General features: G+C 47.5%; 1 protein-coding gene across 4 annotated transcripts in view; it reads left to right on the forward strand.

The window, feature by feature from the left end:
* Window positions 1–19,023, forward strand: part of LOC119391025 (CUE domain-containing protein 1) — a 166,035-nt gene that overhangs the window by 34,483 nt on the left and 112,529 nt on the right. For all 4 annotated transcript variants that reach the window (XM_037658729.2, XM_049415021.1, XM_049415022.1 and 1 more), the window contains exons 3-4: window positions 799–1,061; window positions 5,036–5,150. In XM_037658729.2, coding sequence (XP_037514657.1) covers window positions 799–1,061; window positions 5,036–5,150 — 378 coding nt within the window. The remainder of the gene's footprint in view (window positions 1–798; window positions 1,062–5,035; window positions 5,151–19,023) is intronic.

Consider the following 19,023-nt stretch of genomic DNA (forward strand, 5'->3'; position numbering starts at 1 on the left):
TATTTAACTTGGTGTTGGCTTAACTACAGCTATCGTGGTTTTGACAAAGGCTATTTTACAGTAATGGTTATTTAAGGTGTCGCGAGAGCCCGTGCGTGTCGTTTCAGTCCTTGCAACCTTGTCCGGTCACGGGTGGGTTTGCCACTGTGCACGAGAACAGGGTAGCATCAGCTGTTGGAAGTCTGTGCTGGTCATATTCAAGCACCCACTGCAGTCAAACATGTGATTGTGTCAATGGGAAATTGAGTGGACCCTTAATGATAACTTTGAATAGTGCGTGGTAGTTATAAATAAAGACCATCATGACGTGAATGGTGTGCAAAAGTACTGCAAGGTAGGCGTGCGGTTAGTAGAAACAGGTACAAACACGGGCACTGACCACCAACCAAATTACACTGATCAAAGATTGTACCACATATGGTACCACATAACACCGAGGATATGTATGTGAAAACATCAGCTCACCCAAGGAAACGGCAACGATGTATGGCTAAAAGGAAAAGGCGTTTGCAAATTATACATTAAAGTCATGACCAGATGGGCCAAATTGCTACGAGTCCACCTAACCGAATGCCAAATGTACAGTGAAGCTTCGTAGAGAGGTCACAGCAGAGAGCCAAAGTTGAATGTGTTTGTGATGTAGTTTGCAGACGTGTTAATGCTTTTTAAATGACCATTTCCCACCTATTCTTCTCTGCCATCTGACCGCCGAAAGGTCGGTTCGTAGGGTGCACTGAAAAAGGAATGAGCCCCGAATTTTCAAAAGTTCTTTCTTTAAGCATTGATCCCCTGTTGCAGGCAATGCGCGACTTCCGGAGCATGTTTCCCGAGATGGAGGCAGTAGTGATTGAGGCGGTGCTTCGTGCCAATGGAGGGGCCGTGGATGCCAGCATAGACCAACTGCTCGCCATGGCCACCGACAATGACAACGAGCGGCTGCGCACGGAACTGGAGGCCACGGAGAACGCCGAGGCCCCCCCACATTACTCGCCACCTCCGGCTGCACCCACGCCTCCCCCTTCCTACCAGCAGGCCACCTGCACACCCACGGCCAATCGGGGGCAAGTCCTTTATTGCTGGAGTTGACACGTACAAAGCATTCGAGGGCAACCTTCTCACTTCACAGTGAGAAGGTTGCGTTTACATGATCCAAGGCAACGATAGCTCCTTCCTCGAAGGGAGCTATAGTCGGCTACGACTTAACGAGTCCGGCGAGGCCGCTCCCAAAGGCGGCAGCCGATCGAAGAAATGCACTCGGTAACATTCTGCAAGGGCAGGGGGACCGGACTTTCTGGCTCCCGACGTCAGTCCCGAGAATGCACCCATTGGCGCAGGCCTTTGAGGAGGAAGCACTGTAGACTTGTAGTGTTGTGCCGACTGTAGTGTTTTATCGGTAGTTTAATGATGCAACATGTTACGGGGTGTTACAGTGTACCCTTGCAGTTTTCATTTCACCGGTGTGATACTATCTTTCTGAAACCAGTAAGCAGCTCCATTCTGCATATGCTCTAGCTTAGTGGATTCACACACATAATGTGAAAAAGATGCTTTCTCTATGCTCCTGTGGCAAATTGTGCTTGTACAGTAAAGTTGTCGAAAGGACCTTCACGATTGGGTCTATGTGCAACGATTCACAGAGAGAGGTAGCTTAGGGTCATACAACCTGCATTGAAACTTTTGTTTTGGAACATAGTTATCGATACCACTTACGAAAAGCAAGTTGCTGTTAAGCAGTCTTATCTCGTGCATAGCTCACTCAAAACAAACATCATCAGTAATTTACAACGTTTGAGCATCCTTGCATTGCACCAGAGGTGAGCCAGAAGTTTGTACGGGGCCAGCTTTGGTGTGGTTGTGGAAGCACTTGAGGGAACAGGTAGCCAACAACAGATAGACTCCTTCCGAAAGGTGTCACAACATCACTCGTACAGTTTTTTTTATTCATTGGTTGCTCGGGCTGGCATACATTTTCGAAGGTTTTCATTTCTTTCGTTATTGTAGCTTCCCTGGGTCTCGTTTCCCTTATAGTGTCTTAAAGCCACTGAACCATCTTCTTTCTATCTGCTGACATAATGTGCTTGCTCTTGTTGTTGGCAAAGTTGGAATTTTCGGTATGCCACTGACTTCTTACAGAGACCAACAGGCGACGATCGGCCTCACAGAATTGTCACACACTTGACGCCGTTCTTGTATGCTTGCACCAGTTCGCAACAGAAAATATGTTTGTGACTATGACTAAGTCTATGACTTAGTGTGAAGCACTTGGATGACTGAATTGCAGCCATTTACTGCAGACAGTATCATTGTTTGTGTTAGAAGCACAAAACTGCCCAACCTGATGCCTGATTTTGCTACCACTATTGCTTATATTTCCGCGCCCGAACACAAGAAATCCAAACAGACCACATGGTGAATATGCGGTGTAGAATGGCTTGCAGTGTGTTGTAAACAGCTTGACCGCACTCCACGCGAGGTCTGCTGTGCAGGCTCATTGCTGCTGTCCTCGTGGTGAACTTTCTCTGTCATCCTTCATTGCAAAGAAGACTGTTAATGACTACAGTAGAACCTCGTTGATACGTTTCCGAAAAAAACGCGGGAAATAAACGTACGATCCGGGAAAACGTACGATCCGAATCCAGTAAAAATTGAGGCTGACAAGCCCATATTGTGGTGCAAGGGCAAAAAAATATTTATTTCTCAAAGAACATCGAGGGACTCTTCGATTTTCGGACTCCTGGCATCTCACTAGCAGCCAAAGGTCAGCCAGCTAGTTCCGGTCCTGACCGGAAATAACGTCGTGGTCACGTGTGTTGAAATCCCGAAACAACCCGAATATTGCAAAATCGAACTCTGAGACAACCAGCGTAAACGTAAAGAAACGCTACCGCCGTGTCAGCAGACGAAACTTTGTGCCGCATGAGCGTCGGTTCTTTCTGAATTGCCGCTAGGAAATATGGGGCTAGGTTTGCCAAAGCGCGGAACTAATATTCTCGAGCATACTCATTTGGGATACGATCATGTACGTTCACAAGATCACGCGCGACTCGCCCCTTCCGTGAAAAAAACTGCCACCCTGCTAAAGGCTTAACAAGCTCAACTCTTCGCAGTGCATGTAACAATCGCGGTACAACACGATATGCGAAATCTCGCGAAAGTGATAAGCGTTCCCGAAAGCGACAGCTGCTCGTGGCTATCGCGTACTACGTTGCACACTCGCGCTGATCAGTTTGCGTTCTGTCTTAACTTGAGACATGCGCTGGTATGTTCGCCGCCACTCGTAATCGCGCCATCTCGCATGGCAGAACAGGCTTTAAAAGATAACGCCCGGCGTATAATGGCAACCGCAGGTGAAGTCCCCAAGCGCACTCCCAGCGCTCGCATTGCGATCTGTCAAGTCCTCACAAAGATGGCGGCGAGCGTGCATCGTCTCATTTTGGCGTCTGATAACCAGAAACCTCCCAGATATCTTCCAGAACATTTTTTTTTTTTCTGGCAGCGTCTGACGACCCTCTGGTAGGCAGAATCGTCCAGCCAGAGAAGAACGAACGCCGGCTGGAATCGCGCCATGCGATGGTTGGAGAAACCCGAAAGCGAACGCACTCCGGTAGAAAAGTGTGGGGGAAATTATCGGCCATATTCACTGAGCACAATGGCGGCGTTGCTATGGTTACGTGTCGCGGCGTATTGTGCAGCGGCGGCGGCATGTGCGTCTCGGTAGGTCTTGTACCGAACTGTGGCAGACTGGAGCAGCGACAGCCTCCATTCCTTGGGCCGCATTGTTAGTTCCCCCGGCTGATGTTGTAGCCATGGGGTCTGAACAAAAGTGTGTTGAACGAGTGTGAATCTATGTACCGTGCTACAGATAAAGCATTTGCAATGCTCAGCAAAATCGTGCCAAGTGCTACAGAAAATACTTTTTTTTAAGCCGTTTGAAGATTTTTACGGCCAGCGTCGCCGTTGCCTTCAGGTCGGTGCGTGGTTGACAGAGAGCGGCGATCGAGCAATTCGGAGAAGACACGGAGGGGACAATTGAGCAAAGCAGAGTGAGCGCGGAGGGGGCAAAGGCACCGCGGAGAAGCCGCCGTCGCCACACGGCGGCTGTCTGCCACTTGGCGCTTCACAAGCACACGAGAGGGCCCTTTTTGCACACCTGAATGAGAGTTTCTGACTACAAAACATATCATGCGACCACAGTTTTCCGCGGTGCTGAACGTTGCTCCCGAATAATCGTATTTTCCGGGAACGTATCAACCGGAACGTATTACACACAGCTGTATTGGGTTATTTTTAATTTTCGCGATTTCGAGCGTAGGACCTGGGAAATCGTACTAAGCGGGAACGTATCAACCAAGTTCTACTGTACGCTGCTGCCGTAAGCCAAGCTGCACTCTTTCCCTGCAAAAAAAAAGGCAGAAAGCTATGATGTCTTACACTTTTGCTGCCAGTTTGAGTTAAAAACGGTGCTTACTAGACCATACCTGAGAAAAAGTCTCAAATGAAATGCAGTGTTACATAGCCATATTGAAAGGGTTTGCAGCGCAAGCACGGTAGTGCTGAAGGAGCGGTTTAAAAGCGAGGAACGGCAAGCAAAGAGGGACGACCGTGCTTGCACTGCAAACCCTTTCAATATGCATTTTAAACAACTAGCCCAAATAGCCGTTCTTCTTCGTTACATAGCCAGGCTATGTTGCAAAATAAAAGCAAGTAAAATTCATGCTTTGAGGAGCTCTATATAACTGTACGCATTGAGTGATGGGACTTCTCTGACAAACATTGCAAGTGGACCGGATCGGTAATGTCACATGGTTAATAATTGAATGGCACTAAAAAAAGATGAGAAAAAAGTGACAGGCACTGCGTTTTTAAATCTCAACAAAAAGTGCATGCTTTTTTTTTCACACTTTCAGTACAAGTCGTTCAGTAAGCTTCTAAATTGACAGTCTGTTTTGTGATGCAGTTGGTCCTGCACATTGGCTTGCTGAGTAGCACATGTGTGAGGCGAGTGTGATCATTGTTGTCATCCGTGGCGCCCCAGCACCCAGGAGGAGGCTCGTGCCTGGAAACCACCCCTGCTGGGCCCTCTGCCACCGGGGTTTCTGCGCATCGGCCGTCCACACCACCGACCTAGCAGCAGTCCCCCCCAGTCACAGGTTGGCCTGCTTTCACAGCCATTGCACAAAGCACTGCCCAAAGTGGCCTCTGGAAGTTGTTGGCAAGGGTGGCACGTTTGGCGCATGGGCTTCGTTTATGTGTTCGGCAGCACACGTAGCTCAAAGGCCACCAATGTTTGGGGCACAAAAGGTATAATGTAGAGCTGTGCGAATAGCAAAATTTTGGGTGCGAAGCGAATTCGAATAATAAAGATTGAGTGCGAATCGAATCGAATAATTTCGAATAATTTTCGAATATTTCTCAAACATTTTTCGAATAATTCGAAGTGAAATTACAGAAAAAGTTGCAGAGAATTCCTAAGTATGTTCTTGTGAGATAGCAACATGAAAGTGTTCCTTTTCGCTAGGTTGATGAAGCGCTGGTGGGGTCATATTTCATAGTTGTCTTCCTTATCAAGAATGAGGCAATGTAGACTCCGAATTGTATTTATGTTCATGATTTGGTGCAAGCAAAGTGTTGCCGACAACACTTTACACGTGATAGGCAGAGATGCCATTTCCTCAGCCTCTCCTCCTCTTTCAACTTCAGTGGAAGGCCAACTAATGTGGCGGACAAGGGTGTGCTCTCTTCAAGTCCGGAGTTCCAAATCTGCCTCGTAGACGTCGATATATAAGAACATCTGAAATTTTGGATGCTTAAAAGCTTCGGCGTCCGATTTTTTGGACTTCCTTTTCAGGTCCAAAACCTTGTTTTGCTGGATCGTTCAATAAAGTTGTTCACTCACTCAGCATTAATTGAGCCCCCAACTCTGCCACATCTTTCATCTCCATATTGGAACCAGCGTTTTCTTGAGTTAATACATTTGCGACCGTAGCGGAGCTTGAAAGGCAGCTTTGCCGCAATACGGGGGTGTGATGAGGTGAAGCATACTGAAAATCTAGGGACCACTTCCTAACGGACGTTGACTGTCTCTTGGCTAAGTTCGACCGTAACGGATCTTGAAAGGCAGCTTTGCCGCAATACGGGGGTGTGAGGAGGTGAAGCATATTGAAAATCTAGGGACCACTTCCAATCGGACGTTGACTGTCTCTTGCCTCAGTTCGACCGTAACGGAGCTTGAAAGGCAGCTTTGCCGCAATACGGGGGTGTGATGAGGTGAAGCATATTGAAAATCTAGGGACCACTTCCAACCGGACTTTGTGTCTTGGCTAAATTCGACCGTAACGGAGCTTATCGCAATACGAGAGTGTAATGAGGTGAAGCATATTGAAAATCTGAAGGGGTCACTTTCAACCGGACGTTGACTGCATTTGTCTTTGGGAAGTTCGAATAGTTCGAATAGTAAAATTTCAGTGCGAATCGAATCGAATAGCAAACACTATTCGAAAAATATTCGAAATTTCGAATATTCGCACACCCCTAGTATAATGGAAGAAATATAACGGACAGAAAAAAACTTCCAAATAATTCAATTTCCTCAATTCATGCGCACGTATAAGCTTTATGCAACTGTGAAGGAACACTGATACACGCGTCACCCTTCTTCTTGAAAAGGAGTACATCCATCGAACCCAGTGCCATTGTGTCACAGCATCTTTTGAGAATATCTTCAAGCTGCAACATGCAGCCACCCGAGTCACAGGTCGATGTGAGCTAGTAGTGTTGCTCTTAACAGAAAGCACATGCTCTATTATCGTATTTACTCGAATGTAGGACAAGCAGAACAAAAAATTCCAGCGGAAAAAAATGTAGCGCAAAGCAACACGCAGACAGACAAAGAGGACGGGACTGGCGCGTACAGTAAAACATTGTTCATTTGGATTTCACGGGATTGGAAGTATGTCCAAATTAACCAATTGTTGGATTATCAAAAGTATCAAGAAAACAATAAACAAGTTTTTATTACAATAATGCATTCTGATTTTATTGATGAATACGTAAATCCAGCATTTATTCGCATAAGGGTATTGTAAAAGCCGCAATTTTCATTATTTGCGATTTTGTTCACAATGTGACCGCGGCTCAAGACCCCCATTTCTTCAGCAGAAACGTGCTCTGAACCCATCACTTACTACATACCACCAACACCACCACGTTCATGTAATGATAATTTTTTCGCCGGAGAAATGGCCGGTGACTGATCGTGCATCCATTGCAATGTAGCTAGCGAGTTTTATGTCAGCATGCAGACCACGGCTAAAACTGCTCTTCGTCTTCAACAGCTGCCACCATGTTTGAGTTTTGTGACATTACGAGCGCGTTGCCTGGAATCAAAACGAAGCTACTGACCGAGTGCCACCTCCGCCGTGGACGAAACTATGGTCGCAAACAACACGATCATGCGTCTAAGCAGTTCTGAAGGCACGCACATGGCCTAAGTCCAGAGTCCAAAGGAAACTGCTGCTGAATAAAACTGCCTCCCTAATACTTAATCATAGATGGCGACTACACAGTTCTGCCCCGCCACGGTGGCCTAATGGTTATGGTGCTCGACTGCTCACCCGAAGCCGCAGCGACTGCAGTTTTGATGGAGGCGAAAATGTTTGAGGCCCGTCTACTTATATTTAGGTGCACGTTAAAGAACCCCAAGTGGTCAAAATTTCCGGAGCCCTCCACTATGGCGTTTCTCATAATCATGTCGTGGTTTTGGGACGTTAAACCCCAGATATTATATTTTACTACACAGTTCTGAAGGCACGCAGCGAAAACGAAACTACTGCTTGTCGAAGCTTTGACCCCAGTTGCCATCGACGCAATCAAAGATAGTGCCCACACAGTTCGTGTACACCAAGTAAAATCAAAAACAAAAGTTTGCCGAAGCCACCATTGCCTTGGTCACCAGCAATATGACTGTGGTAAAATTGTGGATGGCGACCACACCTTTCTGAATGCCTGCAGCCATTTCGGTTGTTTGCGAACACCATTTCCGCTCATTTGTGTCGCACATTTGGAGCGCTTTGTGCTTGGCGTCCTCCAAGGATCGTCCAAATAATCCGGGTGGAGGTCGAATATGATCGAAATAACGAAAGTTTGATGCCATTAAACAATACATGTGCATGCCAAGACCCAAGGACACGCCCGAATTCTCTGATTTTCAGTAGTAACGGAGGTCGAATTAACGAGCTTCTACTGTGCAAAGAACCTGCTGTGCTGCAGCATCTATTGGCATTGCTTGACATTTTGAATATGTGCATTTTATAGTGGTAGATAAAATGAAGGCCACATATTAAATGCGAAGCATTTCTTAGCGAACCTTTGGCACTTTGAGCGTTTCTATCTACGCATCTATCTATCTGTCTGTCTGTCTGTCTGTCCGTCTGTCCGTCTGTCCGTCCGTCCGTCCGTCCGTCCGTCCGTCTGTCTGTCTGTCTGTCTGTCTGTCGGTCAATCCATCCATCCATCCATCCATCCGCCTATGTCTGGGGGCTCTCATGATCGCCTCCTAAACTTGCTGTTGACCAAAATTGGCATGGGAGGGTAAGAGGATTTCACGAATGTGACTGTCGGCTCATGACATGAATAACATGAAAATCATTTCGCGTACGTCGTCAAACCCTTTCCTCCAGACACGTGTGGCACATACCCGTTTACCATGGGCCGCTTGCACGGGTATGCGCCACATGTGATTGACAGTTTTTATCTGCCCAGGAACGGCGAGAACAGACATTAAATGCGAGAGCGTTAAGAAAAACCGACATCGGCAGCGTTGACGCGACGAATGGAAAGAATGCAAATTAGGATCCCAGCAGGAATCGAACCCAAGCATTCTGCGTGGCAATCAGGTATTCTACCACAGAGCCACGCCAGGTCTATAAACTGGTTTGGAAAAACAGCCTATGCAGGCGTAATGTTGGTGCAACGTCAATTGTGGTTGTGGTGCTTGCTATCTAATTTTACAAGAAAGCAATAAACAATACGTGATACTCCTACGATGTGCACTCCTACGATACAGGCATCATATCAGATTAAAGTCTGTGGCTCCAGTGCTGGCTCCGCTTTTGTAGCAGTCTAATAAACATTACATTTGTATTCCTAAGATTCAGTAAGCTATATTGAAGCATTGCTCGACCCCGGAGGAATGATAATAATGAAAGTTACGTACGATATTCACATCATCGCACCGTAATGTGCTCTTAGTCCGCCAGAACAACGCAGTGTCCTCTTCATTTCTTACGAGGCTGGACGATGGCGTCATGCTGATTGAGGATGATGCTAGGTTGATTGACCGCCGCTTTGTAGACTAGGCTACGTAGGCCACATACGCCCAGGTGGTCTACGAATAAGACAGGTGTCATCCACTGATGTTGCTCTACGTAGCACTATCCAGGCCTACCAGTCTCGACGGCCTATGCCTCACCAACGCGAAGGGTGACTTCAGATTCAGACATGTCGCCGGCTCCATTGACAGACAATTTGTCGGCGAAATGACCGAGACATCCACGATTTACAACAGCTGTACTATACCTCATACTTCACTACACAAGAACCCCTCGTCACCGCGATCATGACCTGATCCGATAACGTAGTCGTGACCAGCTGCTGGTGATTCCTGATCACGGGGATGATGACCTTATTCAAGAACTGTCAAGAACTTCTTCCACACATGCACACGGGTTCGTGAAACGTGTGTGCGTTCTCCATCATAAGGGACAAGTATAAGCACAACATAGCAGCTTACCACTTCTGGTGTTGGTATAATACCCACGTTGCCGTTGGCAGCATTACCCAACTGTAAACAACTGGTTATATAACACATATGCGGCTCTTCAACATATATGTGAGCTTATAAAATTTATACAAATATTCAGCGTCACTTTGTAACGTTTCGCTCAGAGAAAAAAATTACGCCACAGTCACCTTCCCGCCGCATGCTTCGCATAACATCGACTCCCATGGTACGTGGAATCTGCCGAACTTTTTGTTTAGATTTCATGCCAAATGCAACATTGTGAAATTGTGTTTTTCAGAGTATTTGTATGCCTCTTTTATGCCTTAAATGTCCACAGGAGTTTCCATATAATTGCATCATAATCCATTTCTTGCCACAATCTCAGATTTGGTGGGAAGATGGTGCCGTAATTTTGTGGTGATGTTGTCATATTTGGGCAGTGCTACAGGAAGACAACACAAGATTGCTTCACTGCCACGCACCCTGTGATAGAACATAAAGGGGACGGAAGGAAAGAGTCTGTGGCTGAAGTTCAAGGCTGTCCCGAATCCCTTCTGATGTCCTTAACCCAAGTCCTGCTGCTATAGGAAGTCCAGACCAAAGCGAGGCACAACCGCTTCCCATCCTTATGTTCACAGTTTCTGCTTCTGGATCAAAAAAGTGGCTCCACATGCATCGTGCAGGTTGTCTTCCCAACCCCCCAAAAATTATGCGCTCCTTGCAAAAAAGGGAGTGCAGGGCAGCAAAAGCCATGCAAACTGCTACATTTCAAGCAACACCGAGATGGTCGATTAAAATTTTTAATCTATAATTGTTAATTGTTAATCGATTTAGCCTTCAACCGATTAATTGCTTTCGGTGGAATGTTTCAATCGATTAATCGACTAATCGATATTTTTATGGGTGCTTTAAAACCAATATCTCTTTGATAGGCATCGTTCGTGTTTGATATGGACCCAGATCTTTTTGTCAGACGTGCTGACGATCGAAAATTCCCGCTTTCGAAAGTGTCGACGACGGGCCCCTTGTGTCCAGCGTGCGAAAATTCCCACTTTTGCACACTGGACAGAAGGGGCCCGTCGTCGGCAGACGGCTGTTGGCTAAATAGCCAGATACTGATAACTTACCTGAAGAGGCGGATTGATGTCGTCAGGATAGGGTTCTTCAACACTGTCACCTTCATTGTTACACCTTTCTTTGGGAGATGGCTCTTTGGCACGTGAATAGAGTGGGCATGCAGCTGGTGATATCTTAGTCTCCGTCGCTGGCTTCGAGAAGTGCTTGCCACATTTATTACACCTTGCAGTCTTCATTTTCTCATCTTCAGCGAACAACGACCACTCTGTGCTCCTCTTCCGATTGCCCGGCATTATGACATCCCAAAGGTAGCAGTATAACCACCAATGTGTAATAATTACACGGAAGCAACACAAGCCTCAGTCGACGCTCAACCAGTTTAAGGGAGAGGAGGTGAAGGCAGTAGCAGCGGTAGACTGTGAGCCAGAGAGAAGCGGGCAAGTTCATTTCTGCCTCGATGGGGTGGAGCCTCCTCCTGCCCAGTTTTGAAGCATTGGGGAGTGCGTGGAGTTGGACCTTTCTTCTTTTTGTGGGCGCTGCCATATTGCCTAGCGGGCGGCGGCGTCTCTGGTGTGGCAACCCACTGGCATGTGCGAAGCTCCGCGTTTGTATGGAAAGTATGCGTGCGGTTGCAGTTGCAGTCGGTTGTTTTCACTCTGGCGCGCTGAATCTTGTATCAAGTGATGCAATTTAGGTAGGAAATGAGTCTCTGAAACAACCTGGAATGGTGTCATCCATTGAGGGTCAATGATGTTAATGTACGGCGGCGCGAACGTGTTGCAAGTGGTCAGTGTCATATAATTTCGGCACTGTCTGTCAGAAAACTGCTCAAATATTTCGAGTCGTTCTAGCTGGGCAAGCAAGTGCTAGCACTTCGGGGATACAATGATTTTTTTTTCTTGGTGTGTACTCGTTTAGTTGTTTTCGTTCACAGTTTGTTTATGCTGCGCCGAACTGACTACCGCTTGTACATGCGGTCGTGCGTGAGCGCGGTCTCGATTTCGTGGTGCAGACGGCATCTGTTTCTTGCTCACAAACTGTTGTCTATCTTGTTTCTCAACTTTTAAGTGACCGCTTATAACTCGCTCGTTTATTGCCCACCGGTCTGGACGAAACGAGAGCTGTTTACAGGGAGGTGCTGGTACATAAAAAGAAGGCTGATACATATTCACATACCGGCGCGCTTCTTTTTCTTTTTTTCTTTTGAGAATCGTGAGATTTGGTTCGATTTAGACGGTGATGAGGTGAAGATAGTTAGAGAGTTTCTTCTGCCGGTGAGGCATCAAACGTGCCCGGGCTCGATTCTATGATCGGCATCGGAGGTGATTCGTGGTAATATTTTTTTTTATAAATTCGTCTACCGGATGTACTCTTCTTGCGAAATTCTTGCTGTTGAATTTTGCAACGCTAAGCAACAAAATTGGCAGTTACAAAAACACTAGACAAGCGTAACGTGTTTTTTGTTTCGCGCTTTTAACTGTGTCCTTGCGTGACTTGTATGTCGGACACGGGTCTTGACCAAGTAAAAAATTGTCTTCCTCAGGTTCTACACGTGAAGCGACAAAACTCTTTTTTTTCTCTCTCTTGTTTTTACTGTTCGACTTTCATATCGCACATCGGGCACGAGCACACCACTCTCTTACGGAAGTTGTAACCTCACGACAAGGACATCACCTTGTCCTTCTCATGTATGTTTAATGAGTGTTCGGGCTATACAAGGCCAGTGCAGAGCACAAATTAAACGTATGATGCCGGTTACCCCGCTGCGAAGTGATGGATTTCTCGTCCGTACTGATGCCGCTACATCAACTGCAGCAATCACCGTGCTAAGCCGAGCTACGAGGCTAATTGTTAGACCAAACAGATCATATTACAATATTATAATAAACCGAAGCGAAAACAACACTCGAGGGCAGCTTAGATGTTTTGCACTTTACCGAACAGGGCCGTACTTGATCGCTTACGTTTATTCGCCACTGAGGGCATATACGACTGTCATTTGATTGCGTGGGACACCGATAATTCCAGATATATTGCGGCACTTGTCCATTTATAACCTGTAACGTAACACAAACGATGTACCTTGAAGCGTCCGCAACTGCAGACACTCCACCCTTGGTGATGCACGTGGCATGCTTATTCAGATGGCAGTTTCCTTTTTTCTGTAGTTATTAGAACAACCAAAATCGGCACAGTGGTTTCCCGTTGACCTTTCGCTGGCTGAAATTGCAATAAAAGAGACGAAACTCCGCAGGTAGACCTAAAACACGCAAAAATTGTTCGACAACGCCACTCATCCAAGCATCAGTCCGCACACTCCATGCCGTCGCGCACGAGCCAGGAAGGAGGAAAGCGCTGGTTGCCAGTCCGGTCCTCCTCACCTGATGCAAAGGTCTGAGATCAGGACGAATTCGTATCTTTCTCTATGGGGTATAGCCGCCGGCAGCTCCGGGCTCGTTCTGCTAGCGCAGAAATATACGCTGTAGTGAAAGCAGTGAAAGAGAGGCAATGTGCACGGCATCTGCGTCTCATGATAGCAAGCCTCGAAGTCATGCGCTCCGGCCAAGGGGCGAGGTTGGGAGTGGGAGTGGGGGGTGCCGTAATCGATTAATCGAATAGTTTTAATAGATTAATTTGATTCATCGAAAGGCGGAAATCGATGATGATTAATCGATTAATTGTGGACCTTTGATCGATTAATCGTTCATCAATTTTACTAGGCTTGTGTGAATATTCGAGCACTTCGAATATTCGAACGAATATTACAGTATTCAAATTCGCTTCGAAACGAATTTAATTTCTAGGAAATATCGAAGTATTCGAAATGAACGAATACACATATATAAACCGCATGTAACCCCCTGTAAAGGTGGTTTCACTGCAGTGGAGTTGTGCTATACCGTGAATACACCTTTCCAGGAGAAATTTGTACTGCCGCGAAGCCCCACATCAAGTTTAAATGAACATACGGTAAAACGACACAATCCGCTTGTGTCGTCTGTTTTTCCTTTTGTCTACGTTCTTTGCGCAGTTTTCACATAATGCATTACCAACTCGTCCAACAGTCTGTTCTAAGTAGAACCTCGTTAATTCAAAATCACTGGGACTGTGAAAAATCTAATTAAGCAGGTTTTCGAATTAACCAAACATACAAAAAGTGGGATGCAAGGAACATTGAATTACTGGAAATAATCAGCGGTGGTCGTTTGCTGTTCCTGCTAGTTTGCGGCTACAAGGGTTATGTCTTCCAGCAATACCTGGTCCCAATTTTTCCGCTAAACTGGGGAAACGGCGGACCTCGCTGCTGCCAGCGCAAGAAAAAAAAGAAAGAGGGAAAAAAAAACCCCGAGGCCTGCGCGGAAAGCGCAGCACAGTCACAGCAAAAGCTGGAAGAGCGGAAAATCTCTTGTGGCTACTATTACAAGTAAACTCGCAACGTACCCACTATGCCAACAATCATAATTTTTTGTGAAGTTGGGAAGCACCCACCACGACATTATTCGTCATTGTGCGAAGAAACGAGCTACCATATTGATACCACACAGCCGCCGCAGCGTGGCTGCATGAAAGACGAGGAAGACGACGTCGCTTCTCTGGTTGTTGCTGGACTGACGCCATCTTGTCCACCCTGCGCTGTTTTAACGATTTAATAAATAGTTATTAAACAAGCTACCCGTAACATTATTGGTGGAGGTGGACGATTCCCATACCTCCATGGACGTGCAGCGATCGCAACACCGCCGACCCCTTCCGCCCCAGCTACAACCTATGTCACGTTATCGCACCCCCCCCCCCCCCCCCCCCCCCGGGATCCAGGCACTTTCTCCGGAGATGGTGCTACCAACGTTGACACCTGGCTGAACCGGTACGAGCACGTCAGTGCTGTGCACCACTGGCATCGCACAATCATGATCGCTAACGTTCTTTTCTACCTCGACGGCACTACGCGGACGTGGTTTGAAACCCACGAAGCAGAAATAACGAGCTGGGATCGCTTCAAAGAGAAGATCCGCGATCTTTTCGGGGATTCCTCTGGTCGTCAGCTCGCTGCAAAGAAGGCGCCCAGACATCTACGGAATCCTGTGTTTCCTACATTCTTGACGTCTTGGCTCTTTGTAGCAAGGCCGACCAGTGCATGTTGGAGGACGAGAAAGTTAACCATGTCCTAAAGGGTATTGCCGACGATGCCTTCAATCTGCTGGTTTTTAACAACGTCACGAGCATCGACATGATCCTTAAAGAATGCCACCGTCTCGAACAACAGGCTAAAGCATAGGCGGAGAGTTTTCATTTTACCGGAGGGGGAGGGGGCCCACATTTCTCTCACTCTCCCTATATATATATATATATATATAGAGAGAGAGAGAGAGGAGTCCAACTTCCAAATTAAAGAATTTAATGTAACTTTAGTCTCTTAGGTGCCTGCGATATCATAATGAAGATATGTAAGTGGAAGACCCTAGATGTATTTTTCAGTTTGCACAAAGACATCGATCCACCTCATAACTCTTGGCTCGAAGCGAAAAAGTTCGCGTAGGCGACCCTTTTCGTTGACTCGTTGACTGCGTCACGTAAAATCGATTCATGCGATGCGTGGGGTTAGGCTTTACTTTGTTAAAACATGCGCCACACAGGAGAGAGTAGCCTAACGCTATCACGGGAAGCTTTAATTGTATGCCAGTGAGTTCAATTCAAGTTGGCCGAAAGTAATTCTGAGATGGTAGCAAATACCATTTGCTACCACTACACCTTGTGCAAAGCTGCGGTTATGAATCTGCACGAGTAATGGAGTTGCTCATTGGTGGCCGAACTTTTAGTAAAACCCTTTACTGATAAATCAAAACGGCGTACAATCTTTTCTCGGCACTTTTATAAGCAGGCATGTCGAAGGGTACAATATCTAGGCAACCAAGAAATTACCAGTTTTTTTATTGGCGAGTATGTTTGTGCGAAAGCGTTCACTGACTGACGGTGTCATGATTGCTTTGTATTCTCAGTATCATTTTTGTGTTCTCAAAACCATTCACTACGGGGTTCAAGACAGTTAGAGCGCAGCTCTTAGGCGTCCGTTCCTGCGTTGATCGGCATCGCCGTTGGCGTCGGCGGCGTAACCGATAGCGCGAACGAGGACGAAAGAGAGCGAACGCAAAGTCTGTCGATATCACGAGATACTGGCCTCTAACCTCGATTTCTTCCTCTGTCGCTCGTGCGCATGCAGGGCTGGCACGTGCACTGCGGCTGGCTTCGCTTGTCGTAACGGGGCTGTGGGCGTTTCACTTGGTTCGCGACAGCTGCAATGCACAGAGTATATAGTGTACGTAGCACTCGAGCGCTGGCAGTTTCTGTAGCAATATGTAACGAATGTTACATTGCTACAACTGCGGATAGTCAAAACTTCAAACACAGCTGGCGTTGCCCGAACACGAGGCTGCGCTCAGCGAATTAGGCAGTATCGTAATCGCCGGTGAATTTTTTTATTTGTCATAGCTTAAGTCGTCGCTTCAGTTGTTCATCAGCACAACATATTCTGCATGTAAAAATCCGTTTGTGGGGCACTTTTCCATTGAATGTTTGACTTGTCTAGGCCCATGTGCCGAACTTTAAATGGCTGAAATGAAAAAGAAGCGGGCATAAACAGCCTCCTGTGAAATAGCGGCCAGACAGGACGACCCGGGGACCTAAGCCAAGCTCTTAAAAAATACCCTGAGCCAACGCCAGGGGGGGGCTCTACCCCCCCATAAGGCAGTCCGGGGGGGGGCCCGAGCCCCCCAGCCCCCCCGTACTCTTCGCCTATGGGCTAAAGCCCGCCGCGTACCTCGAAGCATCACGCGCCTTCCGAACACAGCGCCTACTTCGTCTTGTGATGACGTCTTTCGCCAGGCCCCTCCATGTGACAACCTCACCCGCATCATTCGTCGAGAAGTCGAGGCAGCGCAACCGGTAGTCACTCCATTCCCAATGCCTGAGCCTTCCCCAACCACGCTTTCCTTGGCCCAAGCCGTCGACCGTCAAGAATTATCGAATGTCGGCCTACATCCTGTTCCACGTGTATACTCTGCTGAGCCTTTTTATCATCGGCCGTCCGCTCTTCGAGTTGCTTCCAACTATTCTCGACAACGCAACCTGTCCGAATGGCGTACCTTTGACCACTAGCCCATATATTTTAACTGCCGATGCGTTGGTCATATCGCTCGCCATTGCCGCAACCACTGGGCTCCTCTATGGGTCTCCAAACCAGGCCAGTTCTGTCACCCAGTCGTCCTCAGCACTTGCATCTTCTATGCCGACCACATTCTCTGCTCCTGCCGCACCTCTGACCAGACCTCGCTACGACCACGCACCATCCACTGCTCGCCGTGAATCGCGCTCGCCCCCACAATCTCGCCGTGCTGCCTCTTCGACCTATTCGCTACTAGGCAGTGCAGCTTTTGAGGTGTAGCTGCATATAAGACCTCAGCAAGAAATCCTCGTTTGACGTTAACGACCAATCGGAATCTTTTGGACGTTACTGTGGACGACGCTCCTGTGAGCGCGTTAATAGATACTAGGGCGCATGTGTCCATTATGAGTGCTGCTCTTTGCCGCCGACTTAAGAAAGTTATCACGCTCCCCCTAAACCGAGCCGTATGAGTCGCCGACGGGGGAACTGCCGCTATCATTGGCATGTGCTCTGCCCGAGTTACTATTGAAGATAGATGCACTGTTGTTCTTTTTGCCGTTATCGAACATTGCCCTCATGAACTCATTCTCGGTATGGATTTCCTAGCCACTCACTCTGCCCTCATAGACTGTTCAGCCGGCTCTCTTCACCTTAATTTGCCTCTCCTTTCCTATCCGACCAACCCACCTCAAAGTCGTCTCAGCTGCATGAATTTCATACGCCTCCCGCCTAACTCCGTTATACACGTCGACTTATCCTCCACGCCACCTGTACCTGACGGCGATTACATGGTTGCACCGCTTCCTGCCGTGATGCTTACGCGTGGCGTCGCTGTTCCGCACACGATTCTGACAATTACTGGAAACTGCACCTGCCTTTCTCTTGTCAATTTCGCACTGACTGCACAAGTTCTTCCACAGGGTATCTCCATCGCCCAAATTACCGCTCTTCAGGACCACCATGTCGAGCCCTTCAGAGTGGATGATTGCTGCAGCTCAGCCCAAGGTTAAACTTCATCACCATCCTCGGGTGTCAACATTGAATAGATGGTTTCATCGGACCTCACGTCGGATCAAGCTGAAGCTCTATGCCATGTTCTGGAGCACTATCGCGATATTTTTGACTTTGCCATTGCATCCTTAAGCCAAACGACCGTCGTTTTGCATCGCATCAATACTGGCGATGCGAATCCGATTCACAGGCGTCCATATCGTGTTTCCGCGTCGGAGTGTACAGCAATACAACAGGAAGTCGAGAAGATGCTCGCGAAAGACATTATCGAACCCTCGTGCAGCCCCTGGGCTTCTCCCGTCGTCCTTGTCAAAAAGAAGGATGGAACATGGCACTTTTGTGTAGATTATCGGCACCTCAACAAGATTACAAAAAAAGGTGCTTACCCTTTGCCCCGCATCGACGACGCCCTACACTGCCTATATGGTGCTACTTATTTTTCAACTATCGACCTTCGGTCTGGCTACTGGCAGATAGCCGTCGATGACATGGACCGCGAGAAGACCGCATTTGTCACTCCTGGTGGTCTTTATCAGTTAAAGGTGATGCCCTTCGGTCTCTGTAATGCGCCGGCCACCTTCGAAAGAATGATGGACTCATTGCTCCAAGGGTTTAAATGGTCCACCTGCTTGTGTTATCTCGACGACGTTATTGATTTTTCGCCCGCATTCGACTCACATCACGGTCGTTTAGAGACAATTCTTGACGTTTTCCGTATTTTCCAATTGAACTCCTCCAAAGGCCACTTTGCTCGTCGTCAAATCACCGTGCTTGGCCACCTCGTCGATGCCACAGGCGTGCGCCTAGATCCGGAGAAAATTCGCGCCGTTATAAACTTTCCTGTTCCGAAGTCCCCAAAGGATGTTTGCAGCTTTGTGGGGCTGTGCTCCTATTTCCAGCACTTTGTTAAGGACTTTGCGACCATTGCACTCCCCCTCACAGACATCTTGAACAAAGACGCCCCGTTTTACTGGAGCCCTGATCAAGCCTCATC

This window comes from Rhipicephalus sanguineus, chromosome 4 (assembly GCF_013339695.2).
Source record: "Rhipicephalus sanguineus isolate Rsan-2018 chromosome 4, BIME_Rsan_1.4, whole genome shotgun sequence".
NCBI lineage: Eukaryota > Metazoa > Arthropoda > Arachnida > Ixodida > Ixodidae > Rhipicephalus > Rhipicephalus sanguineus.